The sequence below is a fragment of the Plecotus auritus genome, assembly GCF_963455305.1.
Source record: "Plecotus auritus genome assembly, chromosome: 13".
Lineage (NCBI taxonomy): Eukaryota > Metazoa > Chordata > Mammalia > Chiroptera > Vespertilionidae > Plecotus > Plecotus auritus.
The window spans coordinates 14,010,811-14,033,590 of NC_137779.1; the positions used below are offsets into that span (position 1 = coordinate 14,010,811).

Here is a 22,780-nt window from a genome sequence, read left to right on the forward strand (position 1 = left end):
CTTGCCCTAACCGGTTTGGCTCAGTGGATAGAGTGTCGGCCTGCGGACTGAAGGGTCCCAGGTTCGATTCCGGTCAAGGGCATGTACCTTGGTTGCGGGCACATCCCCAACAGGGGGTTTGCAGGAGGCAGCTGATCGATGTTTCTCTCTCATCGATGTTTCTAACTCTCTATCCCTCTCCCTTCCTCTCTGTAAAAAAATCAATAAAATATATTTAAAATAAATAAATAAACAAATAAATATCTTTGGCTACCTCGGCCAGTGTGGCTCAGTGGTTGAGTGTCAACCTATGAACCAGGAGGTCACAGTTTGATTCCCAGTCAGGGCACATGCCCAGGATGTGGGCTCAATCCCCAGTAAGGGGGCATGTAGGAGGCAGCCAATCCATGATTCTGTCTCCTCATTGATGTTTCTATCTCTCTCCATCTTTCTTCTTCTCTGAAATCAACTTTTTAAAAAAGTTTAAAAATCTTTGGCTAATATCAAATGTATTTCTATGTCAGAAAGATTAGGATAAGATCTAATCTCAAAATGCTTGCAAATCCTCAAGAAAAACTTTCTTTTCATCACTTTCAATATAGACACTTATTTAAATGCTAAAAAACCATTAGAGGTGTTTGATTAGAAGACAATGCATTCACCTTTTCAAATCAGAAATCTGAGTCTGTGCATCAAGCAATTTGTTCTCGGTTGTATTTAATGTATCCTATGAAAATAAAGGAAAAGTTCAGAAAACTGAAGTATTCAAATGTAGTCCTTTTATTTAAAAATGCAAAATACAAAACTAACCTAAGGCTGCACCAGAGAGCTACAAAGAAAATCATGCAGATACTCAGCACATATGGCCTCCACCAAGCCACAGACAGAACTCCTGGAAGAGGATGGGTGAATGGATGCTGGTTCACAGTCAGCTGTGGGGCCCGGAGGGCCATGTGCCCTGCTTGACTGGAAACGGTCCAGTGTTAAATGGACACATTTTAATCACAAACCTGACTGAAGTCTCAGTAAGTGGCAAAAAATCCCTGTGATGATGAGGTTCCCAAAGTAAGGCCCGGCCCCTGAGCCCCAGAATTCCTGGTGGCCGGGCTGGGCAGGCCCTTTCACTAACCTTGAATAATGTCAAGCTGCACTTTATGCAGCAGAAATACTGGGGTCCCACTTACAGCATCATTGCGGGTTTCACTGCATGCAAATAGCAGTTTTCCAATAGAGCTTTAATCAAGAGTTCAAACATAGTAAGTTCAACCCCACAAAAAGCCAATGCTTTGAGAAACAAAACTTTATATTTAAATAGTATTAATTATTTGCATCTGCATGGTCTCTTACTCTTCTAAAAACTTCATCTCACTTCAAATGCAACAGCCATTCAATAAATATTTGTTAAATGAACAAATCCACCAGACTGTGAGTTACAGGTAGATATCTAAAAATAAGCCTACTGACCCAGAGAGGGTAAGTCAGCGCCAACAGCTACGGGGGACAGGGCAAGGGAGCAGGGAGGAGGCCAGGGCCCTTGGCTTCCAGTCCAGTGCTCTGCCTCCACCGCAGCCCAGAACATGAGCAATGAACCACTATTACCTTCACTCTTTCGTGTTCTCTTCCCAGGGACTCATACTCTCCTAAAAGCTGCAGGAAAAACAAAGAATTGCAACAGAAAATTAAACATAATATCCACCGAAGGATACGCTATAACAGTGGCTCCCAATGTGGGATACACGCCCCACAGGGGGGCAATTTGGTTTTTAAGGGGGCAATTTAACTTTAAGGGGGACAATTCGAGAATGAGTTATTAACAGTGATTTTTTTGCATTTCTTATGATTCTAGGGGCCTCATATAGAGTACATCTATAGATATATATACTAATAAAAGGCTAAGCAACCGTCTGACTGGTAGCTTTGACATGCAATGACCACCAGGGGGCAGACGCTCAACGCAGGAGCTGCTGAGCTGCAGTGCCTTGGCAGTGGTGGTTCTTGGGTGAAGCACTCTGGAACCAGAAAGGAGGGAGCCTGATTCTGGAGGCGATACCTGAGAACCTCCCTCTAGCAATCCGGGACCCCTCAGGGGATGTCAGAGAGCTGGTTTCGGCCTGATCCCCGCAGGCCAGGCCAAGGGACCCCACCTGCCAGAGGGACCCCACTCACTCTGCAGATGCCATCTGAGCCGCAGCACCGCCCCAGATGCCCATGGGAGGTTGGCTCCGGGACCCATCTCTCCCGGTCCCACTCCGCCAGCCACCTTCTAATTAATTTCCTTTCAATGTGCATGAATCCGTACACCAGGGCACTAATATATATATATTGTGACATATTTATGCATTTCTGTTCTCTATTATGTTTTGAAACTTTATTTTTCTATTTTTTCATATCACTTCATATTATTGTTTAAATAATTTTTTATCGATTTCAGAGAGAGGAAGAGGGAGAGAGAAACTTCAATGATAAGAATCACTGATCAGCTGCATCCTGCATGCCCCACCCTGGGGATTGAGCCCACAACCCAGCCATGTGCCCTTGACCAGAATCAAACCCGGGACCCTTCAGTCTGCAGGCTGACGCTCTATCCACTGAGCCAAACCAGCCAGGGCCATATTATTATTGTTTTAACAATTTCTTAGTGATTTTTGCCTCAATACTTCAACTGTCCTTTCGTTCTTTTATTTCTCTCTTTCATGGATGCCGTGTTCTCTGGAAGCTTGTTTAGACCAAGTTAATGGTCTTTTAGGCTTTCTCCACGTGAATAGGAATTCACTTTTTGAATAATAAGAATTATATGTCACAGAGGGGCACCAGGATTTTAGAGATGCTTAGGTGGGACATGGCGAAAAAAAAGATTGGGAAGCACTGCTCTATAAAATAACTGCCCATACTCTTCAAAAATGCCAAGTTACGCCCTAGCCAGTTTGGCTCAGTAGATAGACGGTGGGTCTGCGGGCTGAAGGGTCCCAGGTTCGATTCTGGTCAAGGGCAGGTACCTCAATTGCAGGCTCCTCCCCGGCGTGGGCCCTGGTCGGGGCTTGTGCAGGAGGCAACCAATCGATGTATTTTTCTCACATTGATATTTCTCTCTGTCTTTCCCTCTCTCTTCCACTCTCCCTAAAAATCAATGGGAAAATGTCCTTGAGTGAGGGTTAAAAAAAAAAAAAAAAAGCTAAGTCACGACAGGAGAAGGTTGAGCAGTTTCAGATCAAAGGCAATTGAAAATCCAGGAGAAGTGAAGATAAGGTGTGGCCCTGGGCTGGGCCCCGGGCTGGGAACAAGGCCATGAAGGAACAGTCAGATGCGACTGCAGCATCTGGATTTCTGCGTTGTGATGACTGCTCTGTGGCTATGAATGAGAAGCCCTCGTTCTCAGGAAATACACTCCGAAAGCTAGAGGCAAAGGGGCATGATGTCTACGACCTACTCTCCAATGGCCTGAGAGAAAAAAGATTATGTGCGAATGGCAAAGTAGAAATGGCAACATGTTAACATCTGATCCTAGGTGAAAGGAATGACAGTTATTGCAAGTTTTCTGTAAGCTTAAATTTATTTCAAAATAAAAAGTAGTATCAGTCAATACCCATTGATCAAAAGATTAAAGTGTATTTGCATTGTTCTGTCTCGAACTGCTGCATACTATTCCTTGCTAAATTAGTTGCACAGAGTAAGGTACCATCCTGAAAGTATAATATAATTAGGTAACTTACTTAAAAATAGCTATGTGAGCCTCCTGGTTAAAGAAGACAGATTTGTCACAGTTTCCTTTTCATCCTGGTCCCACTATTAACAATGGAGCCAGTAAAGAGAACACAGAGGTAACAGCTCAGGTGCAAGGTTCAAATGAAGCCGTAGCAGGGCCTGAATAAGGGAAGCAAATGGCAAGTAGGTGACCTCCTCACAACCCTGGGAGGCGCAGACTGAATCCCAGGTCAGTGATGGACAGGGCGGAAGCACAGGGCAGACACGTGGACCTGGCCACAGTCCTCGGGTAGAGTGGTCAGAGTCCAGGGTCCCTTCACATCCCATACAGTGGCCGACTGTCCGCCTGGCCACTGGACACAGGTGACAAGAACAGGAGAAAAATGCAACTCTGGAAACCCAAGTCTGACAGGGAAGGAGAGGCAACGGGGTGAAGAGAAAATGACTGAAGAAAAGTCTTTAAAAAACCCAACCTGACTCCTCCGCCCACTGCCCTGGAGCCCACTGTTCACAGTTTTTGGTAAATCCAAAACTATCCTAAAAACTAAGTAAAATGTGACTAGAAACTAAAGTTTTCAGATACGGAAGGTCTCCAAAGGTGTCTCACATGCATTTTCTTTCTCAGATGTACTCTAGCAAAACAAGGATTTCACCCATGAGGGTCACGCAGGACCCATACAGCAGGGCGGATCCAAGGAAGGAAAGAAGCCAGGACCGGTCCCAGGAGGAGGCGGGGCCAGGCAGGAACCCTGCACTCAGACCTCACAGGCACCAGTTCAGTCTGAAGTGAGGGTTGTATGTGTGCAAGTGCTAGGCATATGGAAAAGTGGGCAGACAGAAAAACAGGGCAACATCACTCCTAGGAAAAAGAAAGGTTGTAAGAGAAAGGAAATATAACCACTGCACACGGCAGCTTAGCTCTAAACAGTATTTACAAAGATGGAGAAATGCTGACTACTGATCTAACTATAAACAACAACACACATATTTCAAATTGAAGACAGCTAACTAGAAACCATACCATCACTTTGTTTACTACAGGAGGGAAAATGCTGCTGCCAATTAAAATGCGACACTGCGGTGTAAAGCCGCCCCAATTCCAGAGCCGTTACAATTGGAAGAGAAGGCGCCTTAGCATCAGTTCAATATGTGAACCACATTGGGAGCAAATGGTGTAAGAAAGCTAAACTATAACGGTGCACAGAAGGAAGTCATATACTGTCTGATTCGACAGGGGAAAAAGCAAGAATAATGTAAGTTTCCTATTTAGAAACATGGAGGAAAGTGCTGGAAGAAACAGCTAAAAGAGCTGACGGTAGTGGCCTCCAGGAGAGGGAACTCCAAAGTACAGAGAGTGGGGAGGACTTGTTTTTCATTTCCAATTTCGCTATCTAAACCATTTACCTATGTTTCATGAAAATAAAATTTAAAACCAATTTGCAACAGCATGGATGGACCTGGAGAGCATTATGCTAAGTGAAGTAAGTCAGCTGGAGAAAGATAAATATCACATGATCTCACTCATTTGTGGAATATAATGAACAACATAAACTGATGAACATAAACAGGTCCAGAGACAGAGAAGCATCGATCAGACTGTCAAACCTCAGAGGGAAGGCTGGGGAGGGTGGGGGTAAGGAGGGAGATCAACCAAAGGACTTGTATGCATGCATATAAGCCCAACCAATGGACACAGAGACCAGGGGGATGAGGGCATGAGCGGGGGGAGAGGGAGGGGAATGGGGGAATAAGGACACATGTAATACGTTAATCAATAAAGAAAATTAAAAAAATTTTTTAAACCAAAGCAACAACCATCAAACCTAAAGCTACCAGGAAGAAGCTTTCAACAGTCAAAATACTTTTAGATTTTTGGGTACCATGACAAGGGATATTAAGAAAAACTTAGAGGGGAAAAAATACAACCTGAAACCTACTCCCACATCAGTGCCACACAAATCCAATTTTAAGTGAAATCAGAGTGAAGAAATTTCAGCAAACCGGTTCTCAATCTTTGCCCAGCCAGACAAACAGATGTTGGTTTCAGACCGCTCCCAAGTGGGCCTACCAGAGACAAAGGCATGCGTGGGAGGGAGTGACAGCATGGTCTCAGAGCTCACTTCCTGCTTCGAGAAAGACCCACCCTACACCGTGGGAAGGTATATATTTGCAGCTACAGCAAAGTTATGTAAAATAAACTAAAATCACAAGAGCTTGTAAAAGTACACAACCTAGTTACTTTAACTGAGCACATCACCAATTCGCTTACATCTTGAAACATTTTGTTTTCCTGTTTCAGTCTGGCATCTTTGTCATCTGAGAGTTTGTACGCATTCTCAAACGCTTCCTCCAGATCCTGCAGCCTACACTTCAGTCGAACAATGGTGTTGTCTTTTTCTCTGTTACTTGTTCTCATTTCCTCGATCCGTTCCTGCAGAATTTTAGAGGCACTGCTGGCTGCACTGAGGCGCTCTCTGAAATCACTCTACAAAACAGACAGGATAATCAATTGTCTTTAATAAGAAATAGAGGTCTCACCCGCCGGCATAGCTCAGTGGCTGAATGTCGACCTATGAACGAGGAGGTCACGGTTCGATTCCTGGTCAGGGCACATATGCCCAGGTTGTGGGCTCGATCCCCAGTGTGAGGCATACAGGAGGCAGCCAATCAATGATTCTCTTTCATCATTAATGTTTCTATCTCTCTCTCCCTCTTCCTTTCTCTCTGAAATATATAGATATATATATGTCACTAAAAGAAAAAGAAATAGATGTTTCAATAGCAGCTAATAAACTGTGGGGCATTAAAATATAATAAAGCAAAACATAAAATGGAAATCAGCAAATTTAATTTTTAAAAATATTTTTATTAATTTCAGAGAGGAAGGGAGAGGGGAGCGAGGTATTATTAATGAGAGAGAACCGTTGATCGGCTGCCTCCTGAATGCCCACCACTGGGGATCAAGCCAGCAACCTGGGCATGTGCCCTGACCGGGAATGGAACCTGACCCTCCAGTTCGACGCTCAACCCCTGAGCAATGATGGCTGGGCAGCAAATTTACTATTTTGCTATAGCCTGGGGTGGAGACCAGAAAGAATTACGCTACCATGAGTTGATCATAAAATGTGAACTGAAAACCACTGTTCAAGGCATTCGGATTGTAGGACTCCCCTGTGGATCGCTTTAGTGAGGAAAAATAACCACGGCTATTAGAGAAATGATTCTGAAAGTATAGCTGGAATTTGTTGCCCTACATTCACATTTAAAGGTTAAAAAATGCATTCCTTACTAGGAAAATAAAATTCAAGATGTTAATATTCACTCAACATTTCTTGAATATCCACTAGGTACTACGCACTAGGGTGGCTAGAAATGAAGATTAACATGAAAGACAAGTTCTGACTTCATGAAGTTTAGAGTGTAGGAGGAGACAAAGATGACTAAAAAACATCAAAAACAAAGAAACAGCGTATAAAACATAACTGACACTTCCCACCAAAATATTGTTTATAAGGTTGTGTGTAGAAGAACAGAACTTGGCACTATATGAAAAAAAAAAGTATATAATTAAAAGCAAAATTTTATGCATTTCTTGTTATTTATATAAGAAAATGGAACCCTGGACGGGTGGCTCAGTTGGTTGGAGCATCGACCCTGTACACCAAAAAAAGGCTATGGGTTTGATTTCGGGTCAGGGCACATACCCAGGTTGCGGGTTTGATCCCTGGTCAGGAGAGTACGGAACAAAACCAATCGATGTTTCTCTCTCACACTGATGTCTGTCTGTCTCTATCTCTGTCTCTTTCTCTTTTCCCACCTCTCCTCTAAGCATGTCCTCAGATGAGGATTAAAAAAAAAAAACGACAGCCCTAGCTGAATTGGCTTTGTGGATAGAGCATCAGCCTGTGATTGCTCTGGTTTTGGGACTCAATCCCCAGTAGGGGGTGTGCAGGAGGCAGCCAATCAATGATTCTCTTTCATCATTGATGTTTCTATCTCTCTCTCCCTCTCCCTCCCTCTCTGAAAGCAATAAAAATATATTTTAAAAAAAGACACTAGAACAACAAAAAATAGAATACTTACTTACCACTTCTCTTTCTAGTAGGTTATTCTTATTTTCAAGTGTCCTCACACGGCTAGTGGCTTCATTCAGAGCACCATCTAATTGACCGCATCTAAAACCATAAATTGAAATGAAACAATTGGAAGGTCAAGCCCTCTCCCTGACAAGTGTTCTATAAACCTAACCGACTCCCTAGTACAGCACGTAACAAACACGAGCTCTCCACATCAGCCAAGACTCAGGATGCCGCTTTAGTAAAATGCACCTGTGACCTGATGACAGCATAGTGTCAGAGAAAATAATGATGTAAAAAGACCCCTAAGAAATATTAAGTCAACAAAGCAAGACATGAACAGATACCTCCTTGCACACCCATGTTCACAGCAGCATCATTCACAGTACCAACAGGAGGAAGCAGCCCAAGTGTCCATCAGGGGATGGATGTAAAACTATCCCTAGTGCAGAGCCATTCTCCCCTGTGTTCCTACAGCAGTTTTAACAGGATAATTGTCTGGGTACAAAAAAAGGGTTGAGCACTGCCCAAGGGCACTAGTCACCATCACCTTCTCATCAGGGATCCATGTGCAGCACTAATCTCCCATAAGTGACATTCCTTGACACACACAAGGTCTGCTCAACTGTTTCAGCATTCAGCCCATAGGAAGCACCTGCGTGCATGTCAGTTATTAGTGTGTTCTAAGAGGATGGTTCAAATCTGTAAAAATAATTACTTAGGAAAACATGTTTTTGGTATTAAAATTTTTAAATCTGCCCAGCCAGTGTGGTTCAGTGGTTGAACATTGACCCATGAACCAAGAGGTCACTGGTTTGATTCCAGGTCAGGGCTCATGCCTGGTTGTGAGCTCAATGCCCAGTAGGGGTTGTGCAAGAGGCAGCCAATAGATGATTCCCTCTCATCAGTGATGTTCTGATCTCTCTCTCACTCTCCCTTTCTCTCTGAAATCAATAAAAATAAATTTTTTTCAAATCTGAGGCACATGATTTAGATGTGATTTATCATAACAATATATTATACTTTGAGGAAAATAATATATCCAAGTTGGAGAAGCACTAACAGTTAACTTATATTTTTAAAACTATAGTTAAACTTTAAGTTTTACCTGTCTACAAGAATTTGATTGGTTTTCTTCCAATCTTCAACTGCAGACATTTCTTTTGCCTCCAGCTTCTGTTTCAAGCTACTTATTTCTGATTCATAATAAGCTCGAAGATCTGCTATGTGCCGGGCCTGCTTTTCCTTCAGGTTCTGCCTGACGCTGTCGGCAGGAGGGAAAGGCTTGTTAGGAGAGTGTCTCTTCACTCTCTGTCCCAAAAGAGGAGCAAGAATAGTCATTCTCATGAGCAAAAACACAGCCTTTTCCCTTCGCACTCAGAAAATATAGACAATACACAAGGTGACCACTAACAAAGTAAAGAAGAAAACAGACATGGATTATTTAATTCTTAGATGGTCTACCTTAAAAATGCTATCTCTCTTTTTTTAACTTAAGATTTTATACATTAATGAAATTCAATAAAAATTACTTTCATCATTTAAGCAGACACTACAGAAAATCGATTAGCATTACAGGCCATCCACTGAAATACATACTTAGACAATAGCACAGGATCTTCCAGGGAAGTCAATGAAATGCATTCTGGGACACTGTTGGCTGTACCTGGAAGCTGGGACTGACTGACTGAGGCTGCAGTTACCATGACAGTGTTTTCTTCTTCCACAGTGTTGACCGAGAGATCATTACTAGTGACAGTATAGACTGAGGGGAACGTGGAGCTGGTCCTGCTTTCGTTTGGGAATGTGTGATTTTTCCAAGAGGCCACTGGTGAAGCTTTTGCACGTGAAGGGCATTTGGGGAACCCAGACAACTGAGAGGTGGCATTACTTGCTTGCGAGAACGAGTCTATGTCAGAGTGACTGGACACACTGGGCTCCAGAACAGAGTCTGGCGAGAAGGAGATCCTGTCCTGGAGGGCATTCAGAAAGCCTGGCGGCTGAGTCCCCGCCATCTGCTCACTTGGCTTCATGTGTAATGTTGGGTCCAGAGTCAGCACCTGGAAATAGGCAGACAGATAGCGTGGTTCTCCCTCCGCATGGGCTGCTGTGGAGGTGAGCGGCCTGACCTCCCGGGGAAACGCGCTAAAGCCCAGGCAGGGTCAGAAGCAGCTTTGCTCCACCCCGCAGAGTGCTAACCACATTACCTCGGGCGGATGGTTTGGGCTGGAAGAAGTGAGATTCCTCTCGGGTAATTGCTTGTTTTCCCTTTGCTTTTTATGATAAATATCCTTCAGTGACGGAAGCTTCATCTCATTACTAGTATTAGACTTGAAGACACGAAACAAAATTATTTCAATGCTATTAGCAAGGAAGAAAAAGTTTTCTGAAATCAAGATCAGCACCATAAGAGATTTTTTAAAGATTGTCAATAAATTGAGCTTTGTGCTGTCAGATTTATAATAAAGGTTTGGAAGTCAAAACCTATTACAATGAATCTCCCTCACAATAAGAAAGTTTTCCTATCCCCCCAAAAATAAACATTAAGGGAATCATCTGAACCTAATTACTTAATGGCCTAGAATACTTTCAAAGAATAAAATCATTGGAAGTCCCCTCTCAAAATGAGAACGAGGTTCTGAGATAAGACAAGACTTCAGAAAGAAGGAATGAAGCAGGACAAGGACACTTCTCTCCAGATTGATTTCCTGTGACTCACGGGGAACAGCTGTCAAGAGGTGCAGCTCCTCATCTATGTGGTTATGTCACATTAGGAGCTGGCAGACAAGAAAAGGGTGTTTCTAGCAGGCGTCCTCAAACTATGGCCCGCGGGCCACATGCGGCCCGCCGAGGACATTTATCCGGCCCGCTGGGTGCCGCTGCCTGTCCTCCTTAGCAGCCGACTCGTCCCGGGCCTGCAGTGTGCATAGGAATTTGTTCATAGTTTTTTTTTTTAAACTATAGTCCGGCCCTCCAACGGTCTGAGGGACAGTGAACTGGCCCCGTCTAAAAAGTTTGAGGACCCCTGTATCTACAGCTTGACATCGGGGCTCCGCTGCGCTGGAAATAATGCACTGCGGTCTAAGCTCCAAGTGGAAAAACTTGGCACTCAAATTATTTTGAGGTGGGAGCTACTGTGGGTGTGACAGGGGTACCATTTAACCTTGTCAAGTTTGAACTGTGGCCATTCTGTCAAATGAGACTAAATTCCAGGAGGGACACAATGCCAGGCAGTTCATCCTACAGCCTTAACTCACATCCCATTTCCAGGCCCAAAGTGGCTGCAAGGCACCATGAATTTTATTTTTAAATCAACTCTGTTACTAGCTTGTGAAAAAGAATTCATTATACTGTTGTGTGTATATTGAAGGTATTAATTTGTAAAATGTAAACCCTAAAAATTCCCCATAATCCTGTTTTAAAATTTGATGGTTTACATACCAACGACCTAGAGGCCCTCAAGCCTTGCAGCCCATGACAAGCAGCAGTGCTCCGCTCCAGCCTGAGCCCTGCCCGGTGGCTGCAGCTATTCCACTCAGAGCTCACAGCGGTACAAGCTCCTGTGTGCCACCACCTTGATGATTTCTCTTCTCTTCATATTGTAACATCTCTGAAATGAGGTCTTGTAACTGGCATCTTGTAACTACTGCCAGTCAAGTAGCAGTTGTGATATGTCACTGCCTGCTCATAAGCAAATATCAAAGCCATCAACATGGCCACATAGGTGTGCTGAGACTACAAGGAAGCCTGGGAGCCACTATGAAGGGACGGGAGCAGGCGTGCACAGCAGCAGTGCCATCTGGGAGTCAGAAGCAGGCCAGCCCTTACAGCTGCTAAGCCAGGTCCCCGCAACATCAAGGCCTCCCGCCACCTTTTAAAGGAATGCCATGTCACGAAGGAAATGGTAGGTAGGAAAACAGAAACCCGTGCTGGGATGAAAAAGGAGGGTGAGCCTCTGCAGGTGAGGAAATTTGAATCAATTTATTTCCCTTACATTTTCCTTTCTAAATATGTATAAGGCTTACATAATAAAAATCTATGTTTAGCCCTATCTGGTTTGGCTCAATGGATAGAGCGTTGGCCTGGGGACTGAAAGGTCCCAGGTTTGATTCCTGTCAAGGGCACATGCCCGGGTTGCGGGCTCAATCCCCAGTGGGGGGCATGCAGGAGGCAGCCAATCAATGATTCTCTCTCATTACTGATGTTTCTAGCTCTCTTTCCCTCTCCCTTCCTCTCTGAAATCAATAAAAATGTTTTTAAAAAAGAGTAGTTTTTTTTTTTTAAAGAAAGCATTGTATTAGTCTAATTGATGAATTCTTTTCTTGATAGCCTATCACACAGAAAATCTTCAAATGGGTGGCATCTTAGAATCAACAAATACAGTGTTAATTACTGAGGCTGCAGATCAAGGAACACACAGGCAGCCCTGTGAGCAGAGCCCACTTGGCCTCCCATCCCCTCAGTCACAAGTTCCCACCCTTCCTTCCTCCCTGGGGTATCTGGCTTTTTTGCTCCTTCCTCTGAAGATCCCGTATGCCACAACTATCTATGGCTGTCACTCAGGCTCACAGCTTTCCTGGTTACTTTAATGGTATCTCTCCTTTTCCCAACCTACTCTTCTCTCATCACCCAATCAAGACAAGAAGTGAGGTATGTACCTTGCTGTGCACATATTGGAGAGTTGTATTTCTTTGCTCTGAAATAAACAAAGTATTTACATTTCTTGCTCAAAGAAAATTAATACCAATTAAATTGTTCAGAATTAGAATATAAATAGATTAGTGGGAGGGTGTAATAGGGTACAAAGTCAAACCAGGCCTGAGAGCAGAAGTTTATCTATGGACCTACTGTATTTAAATAGTAGGCACAAAACCACTTCATTTAATTTTACAAAGCACTCACTGGGCTTTTTTTTTAATCCTCACCTGAGAACATGTTTTATTGATTTTTAGAGAGAGAGGAAGAGAAAGAGAGAGAAACATTAATTGGTTGCCTCCCACATGTGCCCCTACTAGGGATCAAACCCAAAACCTAGGTATATGCCCTGACCGGGAATGAACCCAGGACCCTTTGGTGCACCTGATGATGCCCAACCAACTGAGCCAACCAACCAGGGTCACTGGGCATTTTTAATCCCACTCTTAAGTAACTTTCCTAAGATCACACAGGCAATGACAGACAGAATCTGAGAGCAGATTATTGTGATTTAATGCCCATGCTTTCTTCTCTGCACCGGACAGTGAAAAACACAAAGTGTATAATGAAACCGAATACTTATCTACCATGTGACAATGCAAACACACACGTTTTGACTTACCGGGCTGGCTGACACTTGCGGGGAGGAGGACGGGGCAAAGGGCTTGTCTGTGACCTCGGGCAGAGAGTGGTACATGTCCTTCTCCTCCAGTCTCCAGTGCGTCAGGCCTGCACAGGCACACAGAAGAGAAGCAAGAAGAAAGAACAAAAGTGTTTCTAGAGTAACATTTCTACCTCAAGAAAATGAAATGCAGGAAGTAACTAGCCTTTGACAGAAACGGTTCACATGAATGCCTTACCATGTAAGAGTCCTGCCTTCATGATCAAAGTATTTAAAGTTGAAATATATTACAAGTCAAGATCAACTAGCATAATTTAAAAAATTTAAAGACAACAATTTCTTTGTGAATAGTACAGGCTTATATGAAAGCAATGTAAAGAATTCAATAATTTAAATATTTATTGAGCATCTACTGTGCCAGGCTGCGCACAGGGAGACTGAGACCCAAACAACAGAAAAGTTACAGTAAGTTAGAGAGTGGTGAGCCTCTACTGGAAAATTTAAAAATCAGATAGAAGGGAATATGCAACTGGGGGAGGGGCAGGTGCTGGTTTTGGACAGGGTTGTCAGGGTTGGCTCACTTCAGAGTAACAATTAAGAAGGAGTTGGGCATTTTAGCCACATATGAGGCAGTTTCCATACAAGGGGCAGAACATTCCAAGTTCAGGAAGCAGCCCAAGCAAAAAGCCCTCCAATGAGAACTTTGTGGACCAACAGCCTCCCTGCCCAAGCAGAGAAAGGCAAAGAGCTGCAGAGCGTGAGGTCAGAGTGTGCAGGGCAGGCTCTCGCAGGCCTCCATAGGCCTCACAGACACTCCAAGGCCTAACAGAGGTTAGAGCCGAGGAGTCACGTGCTCTGACTCATCTCTAACAAGGAGCAGGTTGCTGGCTACTGCGCTGAGCACAGATGGAAAGGTGAGTGCGGGGAGGCTGGGAAGAAGTTGCAGGAGCCCAGGTGACAGGTGATGGGGCTCCATTAGAGTGACAGCGTAAAGGTGTTTGGCTCACCACTCTCAATTTTCAGAAGGCAAAGCTAATTCCTCCCGATGAACTGATGTAGGAGTGTGGAAACGGAGCCACTATGTAAAACCATTAGAATTAAAGCTACCACAGCGAGTGGAGAATGGCTCCCAGGGTGTTTGCATTTCATTCCTTTTGAGGCACCGGGAAAACGCTGAGGTCATTTCTGCGCTATTTGCAATACCTGCAGGCTCCTCCCCGGGCCCCAGGCACACGTGGCGTGTGTGGGAGGCAACCAATCCATGTGTGTCTCTCCCCTTCCCTTCCACTCTCTCTGAAAATCAATGGAAAAATATCCTCTGGTTAGGATTAACAACAAAACAACAACAAAAAAAGAAAGAAAATACCTGCAGAAACACATCTATCCTGACAGCATGCAACCAAGTAAGGAAGCTACAGCTACCACGTGTTCACTTACAGAAACCACTCTAACCCACTGCACGTGAGTCTCCCCGCTGGGAAATGCAGTTGTTATTAAAAAGAAACGAAACTCTTTAAAAATGTAAGTTTCATACCTGTTCCTGAATCAGACATCCAAAAATTTGGGCTTTCATCTGGCTTACTGAGGTAAAAAGCACGAGGTGGTGTAGCAGCAGCGAACTCCAACTGCAATTCAAGAGGATAACTGTGAGCTAACAGCTAAACACCCCAGGCATACGCTGCTGACCAAGGTCAAAGGGCACAGACACCTGCCAGGGGTCCGTGCACAACACCTGAATGGCCCTCTGGTTGCAAGAATGCAAAAAAATGGGAATTAAACAGCAAATAATTCTCTTTTCCTACATAATTTACAAACTTTAATTTGGGTTTTCTGTGGAGCTGAGAGGAGAAAACTGGGAGCAGGTATTTAATGAGTTTGGAACGAAAATGTGTTAATAATTTGCCGTCTACTTGCAAAAGAAATGTGAGGTGCCTAGAATTAAAGTCCTTTGGTATAAAAATGAATGTAAAAGCTATAATAATTCGTCTTATCATTCAAACTACATTAAATCAAATCAACTCTGAAAACCAAAATAATTAATATGAATTTTAAATAGTAGACTACATCATTTTTAAAATATATTTTTATTGATTTCAGAGAGAGGAAGGGAGAGGGAAAGAGAGATACAAACACCCCTACTGGGGGACTGAACCCGCCAACTAGGTATGTGCCCTGACTGGGAATCAAACCGTGACCTCCAGGTTCATAGGTCGACGCTCAACCACTGAGCACACTGACCTGGCTGAGGGTTTTTGAAAAACAATTAAATGACTTACTCTCTGTTTAAACGTGACATTTGCAGTTGAAAAAGAATTAGGGCCTTTACAAACAGTTCATTTTTTCTAGTATTTTCTCCCTCATTAGTTTTGATTTCTGGGAAAGAAGCAAGACTTAGGGCCAATCACTGTTTCCACTCCTCTGTGCCACCAAAAGGCAGAGATGTCAATGGAACAAGCTGACCATGACATTTGTGCAGATGAGCAGGTAGGAAACCTGGAGTGACGTGACGCGTCACCTACCTTCTCCACCGGCACTCTCTGGGGCTGCTCGGTTCCTTGCGTGGATCTGGGACACCCCTCTTCGGCATGGGCTCCCTTTGGGTGGTTCTGCTTCAGCTTCTGCGCCCATGATGTTATCGCTTTACTACTTAAAAAGAGAAAACCAAAATGACTCTTTAGATGTCGTCCTTCCCATGTGAAACTAAATACACGCCAACACTGCATCAGTGGAAAGGGCTTTGAGTTGTTTTCTAAGAGCAAAGAGCGGAGGGACATTATGGACTCACCTACATTTCTTTTTCCAGTTTCTCATTCCCAAAGGCAAAATGAACTAAAAGACCAACAGCAATCAGCAGTAATACAGTCCATAGCCGTCAACCAAAGCAAAACCATGCAGCGACGCTTCAAGCTCTAAATCTATCTCTAGAGTGAGCACATTTATTCCCATGGACTAATAACTACACTGTGTGTGCACAAGACTGGCTGCTATGTCTGCACACCTTACTTTGTGGCACATTTCAGAGATACAAAACTGGAAATTGAGGGGAATCTACATAATTTTAAATGATTTTTTGTTTTACAAACATTCAGCTGTAGTCTCCTTTACTAAAAAGTCCCTGGGTCAATCAAAATGTTGTTAAACTTACAAATCTCTTCTTATATATAAAAAGACACACAAAAGCAAGTATGCTTGTGTATAGTTTTTTTAATAAGATATAAACTTTATATCTTATATCATGCCTGGAAGCAAGATCTCAACAGACTGAGAAAAATGCTTCTTGCTTGTGTATAATTTTTGATTTCCAATTACATGAACATGTGTAACAAAACCCCACTGTTGACACAGTCCTATCATGCCATTCTGAGCAAGTTTATAGTGACTAGAAATCCTCGAAGGCATTTTTCTGGCAAGGCCTCCCTCCCACCTTAAGAGTTTATTTATTTATTTATTTATTTATTTATTTATTTTAATATATTTTATTGATTTTTTACAGAGAGGAAGGAAGAAGGATAGATAGTCAGAAACATCGATGAGAGAGAAACATCGATCAGCTGCCTCTTGCACACCTCCCACTGGGGATGTGCCCGCAACCAAGGTACATGCCCTTGACCGGAATCGAACCCGGGACCCTTCAGTCCGCAGGCCGACGCTCTATCCACTGAGCCAAACCGGTTTCGGCCCACCTTAAGAGTTTAGTCGTCGCCAAAACCGGTTTGGCTCAGTGGATAGAGCGTCGGCCTGCGGACTGAAAGGTCCCGGGTTCGATTCCGGTCAAGGGCATGTACCTTGGTTGCGGGCACATCCTCAGTGGGAGGTGTGCAGGAGGCAGCTGATCGATGTTTCTCTCTCATCGATGTTTCTAGCTCTCTATCCCTCTCCCTTCCTCTCTGTGAAATATCAATAAAATATATTTAAAAAAAAAAAAGAGTTTAGTCGTCTTATAACATTGCAAATGGGAAGAGCCCGGCCCGGGTGGCTCAGTGGTTGAGCATAAACCTATAAACCAGGAGGTCAGGGTTTGGTTCTCAGTCAGGGCACATGCCTGGGTTGTGGACTCAATCCCCAGGGTGGGGCGTGCAGGAGGCAGCCGATCAATGATTCTCTCTCATCACTGATGTTTCTATCTCTCTCTCCCCCTCCCTTCCTCTCTGAAATCAATAAAAATATGCTTAGAAAAAAAAAAAAGGAAATCATTAGTATATACTGTGCTTTGTTTATTCCAGCTTCCACAGGCACTAAATGAAAGACTTTGTAAAACAGATAAATGTTCAAATGCATCTCATTCTATTACAGTCCAACTAAAAGGAGCTTTATCTGCTAGATTCTAAGTGTATTAAACAAGTAAACGCCCCTCAAATGATGCAGAAACTCTACTTACCTATTTGTTTTTCCACTGTATACTTCCAAAATCTTACTTTCACCGAGAAACTTGTGTTCAAAATCACCAGGAAAAATGGAAATGTCTTCCTTCAACGAGTCACTGAACTCTTGGGGAGAATGGATGTAGAAACGCTTGTGTTTTCCACCATCCACAGGAGACGAGGTCTGCACGGCTGGCGCCCCACACTGCCCCGCCGAAGCCTCTGTGTGCTCCATGAACTCCTGGGGGCCCTTAGACGTGTAGGTATTTAACTCTGAGACACAAAAGGTCCCATAGCCACTGCTCACTGAGCTGCTGTCCACATTGCAGTCTGGCTGTGACGGGGATGTTTCCTGCTGCATTTCAGGTTCTTTAGACTTTGGGTAACTGAGGACAGATTCATTTCTGTCACTGTTTTCAGAAAAGAACCCCATCTGCCTTTCTGAAGATAGGTGTTCACTTAGAGAACTTCTGTCATAGGAAGCCCACGAAGCATTGCTGCTCTGTAACTTGACTAAATTCTTTATTTCCTCCTGTACCCGCTAAAAATAAAAAGTAACAGGTAAGAAAGTATATTAAACACCACACTTTTATAAATGGTATGAAAATAGTGTTCAAAATACGATATTACTCTGAAGATAATCCATATGTTTTATCTTCAGTTTATAAACAAAGTTGATATAAAGTACTAATTGATTCTACAGATCTTACATCTAACGAGACGCCCAGTGTGAATAACAACTTACTTGGACTTGGTTGTGGAACTGTTCCTGCTGGGCCGCTATCTGTTCTTGGCACTGTTTTTCCACCAAGTTGAATAGTTGTAACCACCTGGCCTAATAATTACACAATATTTTAGTTAAAGATCAGTTTTAACCTAATATTTCACAGAAAAATTCCTCCAGTAGGAAAGGGTCTTTTTTTTTAATGTAAAATTTGTAAGTGGAATTAAATAGTTGTAAAACTATATTTAATGCAAAAATACAAGTTCATAGGCTTGGGGACCCCTTTCTTATGGGGTAAATCTTAGTTTTCCAACTGGCATCTTAATCTGATGTTCTCTGTTATCATTTTAAACAAGAATGGGTAGGGGCACCTTAGAGTTGTCTCATAACAACTAATGATTTTCTTAAACAGTGACTTAGCCGAAACCGGTTTGGCTCGGTGGATAGAGCGTCGGCCTGCGGACTGAAAGGTCCCGGGTTCGATTCCGGTCAAGGGCATGTACCTTGGTTGCGGGCACGTCCCCAGTGGGGGGTGTGCAGGAGGCAGCTGATCAATGTTTCTCTCTCATCGATGTTTCTAGCTCTCTATCCCTCTTCCTTCCTCTCTGTGAAATATCAATAAAATATATTTAAAAAAAAAAAAAAAAAAAGTGACTTATACCCCCAAAAATGAATCCAACATCTTAAAACAATAAATTGTTTGGTATTATGAGATTTTAACCCCTAATTTATTTGTTCTTAAAGTAAAAACACTTTCTTAAAGTCAGGTATTGAAGAGTTTAAAGCTATACAGCTCAAACAGGACTAAAAACCCCCGAGCTGGCCTGCAACCCCTTCCCAGCCTGTTTAGGTCCTGACGCACCCACCTCCGCAAGCAATTAGCGCTCCTCTAACTGACCGGCCGCTGTGCTTTCAGTCACGGACTACACGCAATAACCTACAATGTCACAGGAGCGGCCATGAACGCGGGCTGCCCTGGGTACAGCCTCCCAATGTCTTTCCTATCATTCCTTCCCAGCCCTGCACGACCTGGTTCCCACACCTGCAACCTCCTCTCATCCTCTCTGCCCCTTGCTCAATACACACCAAAGTCGCTGGCTTTTCTGTCTAATCACGAATATGTTGTTAAGACACACTTCTGGCCCTAGCTAGTTTGGCTCAGTGGATAGAGCGTCGGCCTGCAGACTGAAGGGTCCCAGGTTCGATTCTGGTCAAGGGCATATGCCTGGGTTGTGGGCTCAATCCCCAGTGGGGGGCGTGCAGGAGGCAGCCGATCGATAATTCTCTCTCATCATGGATGTTTCTATCTCCCTTCCTCTCTGAAATCAATAAAAATATATTTAAAAAAAAAAAAAAAGACACACTTCTGACCGTCTTTTTCACATTCATTCAATATCCGGTTAATATGTCTGGTCACTTTATTTTAGCACTAACTTCAGTGTCATGCTCTATAGGATATCCATTTCTAACAATTCACTTAAGTAGAGGCATGTTTATAGTTATTTTAAATTTCCAAAAAATAAAACTAAATACCTCACAGTTCTTCCAAAGTTCCGAATCAGTCCTTCCGCTGTGCTGTAGCTCTTGCATGAAAGAGGTGAGGGCTTCACCTGTGCCTTGAATTACAGCCGTTCTGGTCTTCCCTGAGAAAGAGGATACCCCATTTGTACTAAGGTGGGGGCTACTTCTGTTGAAACATAAATAATTCAAATGGTTTTCCTCATTCTACCAGAGTGTTGAATAATTCAGCAATTCAAGATTTAGCAGAGCAGTACAAACCACTGATATTTAATCCTTCTTAATGGCACTTCATTTGTTGCAAATCTGATCACAAGTTTGCCCATGAAAGAAAAATAGCAGTAAAAAGACAGACAGCATTTAATTTTTTTAAAAGAACACAACAAAAAGGCCTTTTTCAAAAGTGAGAGGATACTCGGAAGTCCCAGCGGAAAACAAAAGTTTCTGCTAAACAATTATAAGCAACACCTCCAGCCCCTCTGATCTAAATTATTGCAGAGGACTGTTTGCCCCCTTTAAGAACAGCCCTTTAGTGTAATGAAATTCTTTCCCCACTGTCCAGAATGACAGTGGAGTCTTGTTCATTGGATCCCTCTAATTTGGCGTGATAAGCTGATGCTTATCTTTGCACATCTTTGAATAAAAGTTGTGCCAAGCAAATTAGCACCCAATATTGAGGACGAATTTAGCCTATTCAGTGTGTAAAATACCACTGATTCTCTCCAGGAGGACTGCCTTTCCAAACTGGAGATGAGTTCATTTCAGATTTGTTTCAAACACAGAAAGCATAATTAAGGACATTAACATTTATTTAAATTCCAATCGCTGAAAGGCAATTTTCATTTCTTCATTGGTACTCTGCTTTGTTTCACTAAGAATGTGTGAGAGAGAGGACACTAATGAAAATAACAGCAAAACAGAATTAGAAGCAGAGAAAATATTAATAAAAATTCAAAGGATAGGACAGAATCTGCTGTCCATCGGGGATTTATAATAACCCAATTTAAATTTGGCCAGTTGAGCTGCAGTCACAGTGAGAAGAGGCAAGCGCGGCTGCGTAATTTTCACTAGAAAGGCACATGTAGGTTCCTGCAGCAAATCCAACACTAGGCTCTGGAAGTGGGCTTCCCAGGGGCCCGAGCAGCACAGGAAACTAGCACAGGGCCAGCTTTTGGCAGTGGGTCTAGAAGATTATCAAGCAGACATCTCTTCTGGACCACCTCCCACGCCTCGTTTGTTTCCTTTCTCCCTCCTTTAATTTATGCTTCCTCCTATTGTGTGTAAAGGCATTTGCCCCTTTAACAGCAGACACCAGACTGCCTTTTACACTTTATTGTGCCTGCTTTTTATAGCTGACCTCCTCTAACAGTCCCTGCCTCTTTGTTGGTTTTCAGCTACTGTGAATTTAGAAACCAAGTAATCAAGCTTGTCAGACTATGTACACAATCAGAGTGAACAGGCTCTGATTAAAAACAAACCAAACATGGGATCGTTTTAAAAATAAAATGCATTGTTTGACGGAATCTATTTTGTCGGCTTGGTATGAGGTTTTTGTTTGTTTTTTTCTTACTTCTGGTATTCAACTTTAATTGCTACTTCCAGATTGGTGAGCTATTTCTGCAATATTAAACATTATTGATCACGTTAACTTAAAAATGTAGAAATAGCCCAGCCAGTATGGCTCAATGGTTTGAACGTCAACCTATAAACCAGGAGGTCACGGTTCGATTCCTGGTCAGGGCACATGCCTGGGTTGAGGGTTTGATTCCCAGTGGGGGTCGTGCAGAAGGCAGCTGATCAATGATTCTCTCTTGTCATTGATGTTTCTATCTCTCTCTTCCTTCCTCTCTGAAATCAATTTTTTTAAAAATTGAAATAACATTTAGGCAACTAAATTTTAAAGATATTCTTGTAATTTACTGAAAACAAAAAAAAGGTATAAAGACCACTGCAACTAGCAAAAACAAGTTCTTTGTCACAGTTCCCCATGGAAAAGTGCATACCTACCTCTGGCAAAAATAAAAAACATGGAAGCGCTAAAACTATTCTTATCTGTCCCTGAACAGTTACTGATCATAATTTTGTTTTATTTTTTAGTGCAAATCAGTAACTATGGTACTATTTGGATAAATTGATAATCTATGCAAATAAATTTATTTTTATTTGTTAACACATTTTTTAAAAATCTATCTATCCCATTCTTACCTATTAGTACTTAAGTTCAGTCCAAGAGAGCAGGGAGGATTTTTTATATCAGATTCTACAGAAGATGAAGTTTTTTGTAAGGGTTTCACCAGGTCAACATCTTCCATAGTGTACAGAAATTGTTATGCTCTCTCATTTGAAAGTGTAGGTTCTTTCACTGTCTGAAGAAACTGAATCCGGGTCATCTTCAGAAGCTTCATCGTCTACAGGCATTTTCAGTTGCTAACATTCAGAACTGTGAAATATTCTAAGTTCCCAAGACTCTGAAAATGAATGGGGGAAAAATACTACTAAAAAGCCACTAAACCTAGCAACTATCTCTTCATGACTTTGGCAACTGTGATCCTTTTATACAAGTCTACATTAAGGAGAGCAACATCATTTCCAATAGCCAAAATGCAGAAACAACTCAAATACTCGTCATCTGATGAATGCATAAACAAATGTGGTATATCCATATAAAGGAATCTTTGCAGCCATAAAAAGGAATGAAGTACTAAAAAAAGGAATGAAGTATGGAGATATGCTACAATGTGGATGAACATGCTACAATGCAGATGAACATCCTACAATGTGAACAATGAAAACATTATGATAAGAAGCTCAGTAAACGACCACATATTGTATGATTCCATTTATACAAAATATCTAGAATAGTCAAACCTACAGAGACAGAAAATAGATGAATGTTTGCCAGGAGCTGAGGAAAGGGGAGAATGGGAGTGACCAAAACAGGTATGGGTGTCTTTTTGGGGGCAATGAAAAGTTCTGGAATTAGTGGTGATAGTTACACAACTCTATGAATATACTAAAACCCAATGAATTGTATACTTTAAAAGAATGAACGTTATGGTATGTGAATTATATCTCAATAGAAATTTACAATAGGGGTGGATCT

General features: G+C 42.6%; 1 protein-coding gene across 9 annotated transcripts in view; it reads right to left on the minus strand.

Moving 5' to 3' along the window:
• The window catches only part of MPHOSPH9 (M-phase phosphoprotein 9), a 41,665-nt gene that overhangs the window by 17,226 nt on the left and 1,659 nt on the right, over nucleotides 1-22,780 (minus strand). For 4 of the 9 annotated variants that reach the window (XM_080649568.1, XM_080649567.1, XM_080649565.1 and 1 more), the window contains exons 2-15: nucleotides 21,883-22,145; nucleotides 19,693-19,846; nucleotides 18,181-18,270; nucleotides 17,453-17,976; nucleotides 15,594-15,720; nucleotides 14,609-14,699; nucleotides 13,075-13,181; nucleotides 9,965-10,087; nucleotides 9,357-9,817; nucleotides 8,866-9,021; nucleotides 7,769-7,856; nucleotides 5,951-6,166; nucleotides 1,579-1,626; nucleotides 642-706 (exon numbers count right to left, since the gene is read on the minus strand). In XM_080649568.1, coding sequence (XP_080505694.1) covers nucleotides 642-706; nucleotides 1,579-1,626; nucleotides 5,951-6,166; nucleotides 7,769-7,856; nucleotides 8,866-9,021; nucleotides 9,357-9,817; nucleotides 9,965-10,087; nucleotides 13,075-13,181; nucleotides 14,609-14,699; nucleotides 15,594-15,720; nucleotides 17,453-17,976; nucleotides 18,181-18,270; nucleotides 19,693-19,846; nucleotides 21,883-21,989 — 2,357 coding nt within the window. In that variant the 5' untranslated portion in view covers nucleotides 21,990-22,145. Of the gene's footprint in view, nucleotides 1-641; nucleotides 707-1,578; nucleotides 1,627-5,950; nucleotides 6,167-7,768; nucleotides 7,857-8,865; nucleotides 9,022-9,356; nucleotides 9,818-9,964; nucleotides 10,088-13,074; nucleotides 13,182-14,608; nucleotides 14,700-15,593; nucleotides 15,721-17,452; nucleotides 17,977-18,180; nucleotides 18,271-19,692; nucleotides 19,847-21,882; nucleotides 22,146-22,780 lie in introns of those variants that run through there. The other 5 variants (XM_080649566.1, XM_080649571.1, XM_080649570.1 and 2 more) reach the window with 5 other exon arrangements.